General features: G+C 40.6%; 1 protein-coding gene across 1 annotated transcript; it reads left to right on the top strand.

Annotated features, from left to right (window-relative positions):
- The first annotated feature begins 249 nt into the window (after positions 1-249).
- Positions 250-8,910, top strand: alg14 (ALG14 UDP-N-acetylglucosaminyltransferase subunit). The gene is made up of 4 exons (XM_048977391.1): positions 250-475; positions 765-913; positions 1,619-1,741; positions 8,249-8,910. Exons 1-4 carry the CDS (start codon positions 331-333, stop codon positions 8,477-8,479), a joined length of 648 nt encoding a protein of 215 aa, XP_048833348.1. The 5' UTR covers positions 250-330; the 3' UTR covers positions 8,480-8,910.
- Positions 8,911-9,380: the final 470 nt, after the last annotated feature.

The following is a 9,380-nucleotide window of genomic DNA, read 5'->3' as shown; positions in this document are numbered from 1 at the left end:
AAGAGAGGAACCAGAAATTCCCAAATAGGGAGAAAAAAACCTCTGGAGGTCCAAGGTCAACTGGCTGCCCACGCCCCGCCCCCAGTACCTAACTTCTGTTAGACGTTTTATTTTTTTTTCTCTTACTTCCAATATACAGAGTGTAATCATCGACTTTACTATAATTCACTTAAATTTGACAATGTTATGTATACAGGTTTATGTCAGTAATTTACGAACTAGGCTTCAAACAAAGGAGGTTTGACGTCCGTCTTCATTAATGTCGTTTCCGTTAAGTTTGATCCGAAGAGGATGCCGTAGTTCCCTTATGTGTTCATATCGTGTCATAATATGGCAGCGCTCTTGGGTGTTTTCTGTGGATTTATTCTCGTAATCGTACTTTTTATTCTGCGGTTATTCATTGTTGTACGGAAAGGCTCAGGATGCAGACCCGGGAAGAAGGGCTCCGTCAGTGTCCTTGTTGTTGCAGGCTCAGGTGAAATTGAATAACTTGCTTAAGAGTAGTGCGTTATTCAGACGACTTCATGAAATGTCGACGATTCATTCACAGCTGTTCACGTGTATTGATGACCATCTGGTTAAATTAAAGGGGATATTGTTACGTCTCGATTGTGTACGGATATATCTAATATTTTAACTGTTCGGTGAGCGTAAGATTGTAATAGATATAGCCAGAGCTTTTTATGAGGACAAACTGCTTTTCCAGTTGCCTGCCTTCAGTTGTTCGGTCATAACCATGGTTATGCTGAATTACTTCTTAACAGGCGGTCATACCACGGAGATCCTGCGGTTAATGGGAAGCCTCTCGGAGTCATACTGTCCCAGGCATTATGTTGTCGCTGATACGGACAAAATGAGTGAGGACAAGATCCGCACCCTTGAAGCATCAAAAAAGCAACATGATCAAGGAAATGTAATTGAGCCTTTTTGCTTTGTTTTTAAGCAGCGATACTTGCGTTCCTCATTTCAGTTCTCAGCGACATTTTAAAAACTTTTGTCTTGTATTCACTTTTTGTATTAGTGAAGCTTAATGAAACTGACAGGCTTTTAGAAATCAATACGCATTAGACGTGAATAAGGGTAATAATTCCAAAATACAATGATAAATGATCAGCTAATTTGGAAGTTAGGTCTTTCCTGAGAGTGTTTAAATTAGTATTAATTTATGAATAGCATTTGCGTAAATGACCTTAAAGAGCTTGTCTGTTTTTTGTATTGCGTAGTGCTTAGTTATTGAATCAGCTGAAACCTCTGAGTCCTGGTCCAAACCCCAGGAATTTCTACCGTTTAATTAGATTAATTCTAAATCTGACCCGGAATTATTTGATTGTTCAGTGCCGATAAATACAGAATATACAGGGTGCAGATGTGGGGATCCAAAACACCTTCTCAGTACCTCCGCATATGTTACAGTAGGGGGCGGTATTTCATAGTTTTCTTCTGGCTACGTAAGAAATTTGTTCCCACTCGCTTGTCATGTTTGCATTAAGCAGCTGTTTATAGAAATCTTTTTTTTTTTTTTTTTTTGCTTGTGTAAATAATTTATGGGACATTATTAGTGCTGTGATGTATTTAAAACGTGGTCGAAGAATAACATGTGACGTCTTCTGATTTCCAGTTTACCATCCACCGGGTTCCTCGGAGCCGAGAGGTGTGTCAGTCCTGGAGCTCATCGGTGGTCACCACAATGAATGCCTTCCTTTACTCTCTACCCCTAGTCTTTAATCTTCAGCCTGATGTGGTAGGTGTAGGGGAGTCTTCCAGTTTTTTATGCATGTTTTTTAATGGTATCACTGCCCATCTTGTAATGAGAACTCTATTTGAACTATGTATTATTTATAATAAATTAATAATTAATGTCTTTCCAGTGGTGCAAATCTATTTTGGGACAGAAAAACATTACTGCTTCTCTGCTACTAGTCTTCTTGCTAAACTATATGTAACCCTTTAATAAGCACTCGATACTTTAATATAGAGTTTTAATTAAACAATGTTTATGATATAGTTCAAATTGCAGCTGCAGTCATTAATGACTGGCTTTGAAAATTTTTTATGACTGTAATTCAATGCCTTTTTTTAGGTGTAACCTAGTCTTCTGCGGCCGGTGGTGGTGAAACAAACTAAGATCACATGATATAGGTTGTGTGGCCTCTGGGTTAGTCTGCCGATGTCCAGAAGGTCACCGGGTCAAATTCCATGGCGAGTAGAATCATTGTGTCATTGTCGGGCACTTCAGTTGAGACCTTAAGCCCAAAAAGTGCTCCAGGGGTCCTTGGGGGGTAAAAAAAAGCTTTACTCTCTCTGGGCAAATAGCAAGTAAAGTACCAGTTTAATCAAGGGCAGGGTGATGCGTTAATATGGGGTAGATGCTAGTGCTTTAATGACGGTATAGGCATTAACTGTCAGATGCTTTTCTGATACAAGAAGGCAGAGTATATCCGATTATGTCTGAAAACAAAAACATTCTGAAGGTTTGCTTTCCGCTAGTCTTCTGCTAACTGGTACACAGGCAAGGATATCGATATAACAATGGTTGGAGACCGTTGTTCTAAAATGATTAAGTGACTTTTTTTATGGGTGATTTGTGGCTCAGTGTGTTAGGATACTATGCTTGTTATTGAAAGGTTGCTGGTTCAGATCCCTGGGTCGACGGCGTTAATTCACTGCTTGGCCCTTAAGCAAGGCCCTTAACTCCCAGTTGCCCCAGGGACAGTCTGACCCTGCATTCTCCGAGACGTACGTCACTTTGGACAAAAGCATCTGCTACGTAATTTAAAAAAAAAAAACTGCCGGTTATGTATGCGATTTAGATCTGAATGAATTTTTTCAGTAGTTCTTTCATAAGAACTGGTGAGCCTTTATGCCCTATATTTCAAGTGTTAATTTCATGTGATGTCTCAGATCCTGACAGTTATTCCCTTAAGGGATGTCAGAAGGTATCTGCCTGTGCGGAAGCTGCTCGCAGTGTGGCAGGCCGTACCAGCCAGCATATGAGTGCGTGAGGCGTGATCTGGCTGATTCACCACGCCTGGGCCTGGGAGTCATCAGGAATAAATTATGCAGGCTCTTGTTCACTTGCAGAGATCTGTCATTTTTACCAGGAATTATTGCAGTTGTCTGTCTGCAGGGAGAGAGAAGGGCGTGTAAATCAAGGTTGAATTACTGGTATGTTTAAATCACAAAGTTAGATTCTTAGTGACATATTTGGGAAAAGGGCTACTGGACACATTTTATTAACCGGAAAAGTAAAGTCTGAATCTGTACCTGAGTGCCCTTCTGGATGTCTTAAAATGTATCTAAGCATAAGCTACCAAATAAATTGGAAAACAGTTGTATGTTTTGTAGTGGAAATGAGGAATATTCTTTGGGGAAGAAGGATACCTTTGTCCAGATTCCAGTTTCTACAGGGAGTTTTTCCCCCTTTTTTTAAGTGAGACATTGGGGGGGATATAACTCTTGGGGAAAATGACCATAAAATGCTTTGTTACCATCTTGATTTACATTGCCCTGTAAATGCCCTCCATCAAGGAAACTCCATTTCTTGGCTAGATTATGGTTTCTTCCATGAACTTTGGTGTACAAGAGCAATTGTACGTCTGAACCTAGGTCCGCACTGGCCCCTCAGCCAGCTCTGTAGGTAGGTCCGCACTGACCACACTCACGGTGTCTCTGTAGCTCCACAAACTTTGCAAATCGTGACATTGCGCTAGTCGTCATTCCACACCCACCACATGGCCCACCTCACTCATCAGATTCATTCGTTTTAGTGGCGTCCCGTTTTCTCGCCTTACAGTTTCATGCATAGTGAAACTTCCTGGTTCCAGATCAGTGTGATGTGTGCTGAGTAAGCTGTTCACTTTTGAACATGACCAGCATAAGGGTTAACGCAGAAGATCTAAGCATGAGTGAGAGCAACCATCATCGGTGGAGGAACTCGCTGATCTCAAAACCCCCCTGACCATAAAAGGGCTTCTGTGCTCCCTTCTCTTTACCCCTCCCCCTAAAACCAGCCCCCAAAAATCCCCAGTCTCATCACCACAGTCCTGAACCCTCAGCAAGGTCAAGTTTAATGCGTTCTCTGTCTGGGAAAAAAGAACTGGAAAGGAAATCAAGTCATAGTTGTTATTGTTTTTTTCAAGGACTTTCATAGAATGTATTCCAGCCTAACGATTCATCAGAGCAGTACTTAAAACCAGCAAATTTATATTTTCTGTTTGTCTGAATTTATGGGCATGTGTTATACCACTCCGTGGGGGGCATGTTATTATAAAATAAACAATTTATGCATAAGTCACTTTTTGAGCATATCTAAGAGTGAATGATATTTACAGAAGTTCATCCCAGTCCAGGAGAACTCTTGTGTCCACCACATTGTCCTTCCACTAACCTCTTCATGAGTCTTGACCATGCAGTAGTTCAACTTCCCACATTTGGGGGAATCACACGTCGGATGTCTCACCCTTCGTGATACTTAGAGAGCAGAATTGATTAATATTTGGCTAAATTTAAATGAAATACCATTTATTTGCTTAATTGTTCTCAAGCAATGACCTGTGCCTTTAATCATATTACCTTCGGCACGGTTTCTGCTTCCTTGTCTGTGCAGGTATTGCTTACAGATTCCCAAAAGAGAAGTTAAGAGTTGATTTCCATGTCACACCTGACTCTTTACGAGTGGAAAAACCAGCACAGACTCTGGAGTGGACGAGTTGTAATAGATTTCAGGAGGGAGAAGGCTTTTTAAAAGAAACTCCACTAAACATTCTCCATTTCTTAACTGCAGGGTCGTTTTATCTATTTTACCTTTCAACCATTTGGCAAAAAGCTGACTTTCAAGCCGAGGATTCAGATGAAGAGAACTTCCAGCACTGTCCCCCTCCCCCCCAAAAGCATGCCAAAAGACTTGAATTTTCTTTCCCTGTGAGAATTTGGGAGTAGACGTTGTAAGGTACATATGGTGAACGGGACGGAATAGCGATTCAGCATAAGCCATAATGAACTCAGCAGTTTGCGCTGCCAGTTCTGTGACACTTGCGCAGCTGCCGCTGATCTGAGCTCAGTTTTTCCGTTTCTCTGTGCCTGAGTTTTGCTCATAGCGCGCTACGAGTTTCACTTGAGTCTTCGTTTTTTAAAGCATCCTCTGCAGAATGGGAGCACTGTTTTTTGTGTGTGGAAGAAGTGCCGAACGATGATCTTTTCTCTGCGCAAAGTATTTCCTCTGGCATCTCAGATATCACCATTTCTGTTTTTCTTAAGCCTCAGTCTTTCCATTAACCCTGTGCAGCTTTACCGTCGAGCGTGTCAGTTTCGCTATTTCATAGCCCCATTTCCCCCAGTAACCTGACTTGGAATGACCCACGATGTTAGAAGGAACTTGATAAACGATGACAAAAAACCACCTTTTCAGATGTCGGCTTCAAAGCAGCAACAGAAAGAGTGCTTTGGGATATCTTTGGATCACTACTCTCATTTATGTTTTGCATTTTGTTTTATTTGTAGTCTATAGACGGGTCCATTCACCAAATATAGTGTGTATATAGATTATTGTTGCTGTTGCCCCTGCTGCTGCTGTTTTTGTACCTAATACCTCAAAACAACTGATTGCTTCCTGGGACAGATTTCAGGTTTACTGAGACCCAGTGCTAGATAAGTAGGGATTGTTCTTGTCTCTGGGAGAAGAGGGGAAAAAAGTGTGATTTTCTGAAGGCTCTCGGACATCAACATCTGTCATCACAGATCGTTCCATATTTGTCCAGTTGGACAAATTGATGTTGCTCACCATTTAAACATGTAATTTATCGCAGTGCTGGAAAGTAACTCATCGTCTGAAAGTATTGTAGTCTTCTGGTCCTGAGGGTGTTTAGGGTGCGGGTGATGTTAGGTACGGGGGTGGATCGGGATGTGAGTCTGCTTCACTGATCTCTGACTGTGACACAGGAAGGTTTTCAAATGGCTCTGATGTCACCGTAAAATCAGGAAGCTTCCTGTGGGACCTGGACAGTCTCAATTTCCTTATGAATTTTCCTTTTGTTGTGTTTCTCGTTGCATTGGGGCCTCTTGCAGACCATGACCTAGGGGAGGTGGCTCTGATTTATTTAGCCTCATCCTTTCATCCTAGAACACATGGGGTTGCATGTTAGAATGCAGCAGGGCTGGACTGGGATTAAAAATCAGCCCTGGACTTTGGAATCCCCAAGGTAAAATTTTGCCAAGCAATAAGTTTTGTTGACCAGGGGGGTCCCACAATAAATTCTGCCTGGTGTGTCAGATGGCCAGTCTGGCCCTGACAATCGGCAGAGACTGAATTTCTGGCTTTCAGTTAAGCTTGTTGGAGTGGAAAAAAATGTGCGTTGGAGTCCAGGCCACTAACAAGAAAAGTATCTCAGGAATGTTCTAACCAGTCTTGGGAATATAGCTTTACTGCAGGACGGTTTTGCATAAATACTGTTGTCAAATGATTGCAGAACAATGATCGGGATAACGAAACATTTCATAAAAATATATATATTTTTTGTGCCTTCAGTTTGTTTTGATGGTTGCGGTCTTGTGTTTATAAAAGCACAAGCCAATAATGACAGTAGGGCCAGTTTGCCCATTTTCTTTAGCTACCAGTAAATGCCAGGGTTTATGACATCACTCATTTTTAAATTACAGATTTCCTCCGCAGTTGACCTAATTGCAGAAAATGAACTGTAAGTGTACAGGACACAAATATAGTTAAACATTTGTTTTCAATCAGAAAGATAAAAGTAAATATACTGTGGATGAAATGGGTCCAGTATTAACCAAAGTTGGTAATTCCACGTTCATTTGTATTCACACTTTTATAACATGTTTATTTCCTTCTGTATAAATTTTCTACAACAAAGTATTAGGGGCACATTGAGGGAATAAAGTAGCAATTTTGTGAGTAAAGTTGTAATATTAAGAAGATTAATATTAATAATTTTGGATTATGTGTTATTTACAAGGGAGATATTACAATAGTGGCCACCTGCCATAATGAGGAACGTGGAGCATCTTGTGAAGTTACTTTAGTGCTGAATAGGAAAACTGTAGAAACTGGCCAGCGGCTGTGAGATATCCGTAGGAGGCGAGTCGTCTCCCATGATGACACCACGCAGATTCCTCACATTCATCTGCTTTCTGGGTTTCCACATGAAATGAAAGCTCACGTCTGACAGGACATGGGTTGCCAAACTTTTCCACTATCATCCATTTGCAGAGTTGCACCACCTTACTGTACATCAGCACAGGTATAGGTGGGAAGCGTGGAGATGGGAAGAAACCTGAGTTAGTGGTAGCGGAATGTACTGTGTTTGTTTTATTGTGATGTTAATGAAGTTAAAAGCAACTTTGGTTTTATTTTATTGCCTACATTATTATTATTATTATTATTATTATTATTATTATAATCATTATTATTATTATTATTATTATTATTATTATTATTATTATAATAATAATAATAATAACAATAATACTGCGATAATATTGATAACATCATTTTGGTCACAACAATCGTGATATTAAATTTTCATACCGTTTAATCTCTATACTTTAGGTGTGTAAGCTGGATCTTTCGAGTAGAATTGTCAGGCATTTTTCTGTGCCGTGTGTGTGTGTGTGACACAGAGTTGATGGACAGCTGTGGTTTTTTGTTGTATGTGCCCTGTCAGCATGTTCTGACTAGTGATCTTTCTGCTTTATTATGGAAACAATGGTTGATGTATGTCTCTTACTCAAAGTTGACTTCCCACATCAGGACTCAAGATCTAGGTCTATGAACAAAGGAGAAATATACACTATAGCAGATATATTTTACTCTTGAGACCATCATTTATGCCAATCAGTTCAGTTAATCTACATCTTTGGATTTGTTTGCTCTGACTGGATGAGCTGATGGAGAATGTAGATGCAATACGTCATATAATGCAAAAGTTATAGGAAATAGATGAATGAATGAACAAGTAACATGCAGCCCTGCTCGGGATTAGTTTGTAATTCAGCTCAATCCCTCCCACCCATCACCACTGGCCAAATATCAAGGTTTCGGTTGGAGTTCACTGTTCACGCAATATACTTTATTGTGGAGTTTATTGTTAGCTAAAATGTCTAGCTTTACCTAGAATATTACCGCTAGAGTAAGCTCAGTTTGTCAGGTTTTTAAAGGTTGTTCTGCCTTTGTCTGTACAGCCAGGTCCTCAGTGTTGACTTTGACGTTGTCCTTTTGTCATTACCGTTCCAGGTGTTGTGCAATGGGCCGGGAACCTGCGTCCCTCTGTGCCTGGCGGGGCTGCTTCTCGGCATCCTCGGGGCGAAAAAAATCCTGATCGTCTACGTGGAGAGTATTTGCCGAGTGGAGAGACTGTCCCTGTCGGGGAAGATCCTCTACCACTTTTCTGACTATTTCTTTGTGCAGTGGCCAAGCTTGAAAGACAGATACCCCAAGTCAATCTACTTGGGTAGAGTTGTATGACTGACCGACTGACGAAAATGTCACCTGTTACGTATGTGTCTCATTAGGAGTCAAGCTATCCTGCTATCTTTTCTCTTTTCTAATTCATTATTCTATGACCTTGAAATAAGACACCTCCTCCATTAACCCCAGCAGTGATCCAGTTGTAGGCAGAATGATTTATTAAGTTATGTACATAAAGAGAAGAAAAGGTAAGGAATAATGGCGGGTGTGATGAAATTGTATGCAGGTTAAATGCAACTTCCTTAACTTCTGGACTTAAATAGAAATGGAAAGTACAAATTGTATAAAATTTGTACAAAAGTAAATAATTAACGATGGGTCGATGGTGTTCATGTATGAATGAAGGGGCTTGTTGCTGCATGAATTTATATCAAAATGTATTTTGAAAGCTGTTACCTGTTTGAGGGTTATTAAAGGTTTCATTCTCACCCCCTGTATAATCTACTGTTTTTGTGCGAAAGTTATTATGTTCCTATTTTGCAGCACCTGCAATAAAACCCTCCCAGGAGTGTACGGTGATGCATTAATATTAAACCGTAACTGAGCACTTATTTTGCTTTCATTTGTGCGATGCGTGCAGTGGAACTGGGGTCGCAGCTGTAGCTGTGGGTTTGATCTGGCTGCAGCTGTCGCTGTTGTTTGTATTGTTTAAGGAAGACTTTTCTGCCAATGGATTTCCATTGTGCAGGCTTCCTGTTTGAGAGCCTTGATCATACTTGAAATACAGGAAACGTGCAATTTATAGGTGCTCTGCTTTACAACGGCAGTACTAGAAAAACACAACATTGTGCCTGAACGTGCTGTTTGAACAAGTCGCACACATACAAACACACACAAGCTTTCCTATTTTTTTTTCCCAACTGTGTGTGATAGAACCACGTGCCAGGTTACCACTGAA

The sequence above is a fragment of the Brienomyrus brachyistius genome, chromosome 15, assembly GCF_023856365.1.
Source record: "Brienomyrus brachyistius isolate T26 chromosome 15, BBRACH_0.4, whole genome shotgun sequence".
NCBI lineage: Eukaryota > Metazoa > Chordata > Actinopteri > Osteoglossiformes > Mormyridae > Brienomyrus > Brienomyrus brachyistius.
Note: the sequence above shows the minus strand (reverse complement) of the source record. Positions and strands in the feature narration are given on the sequence as shown.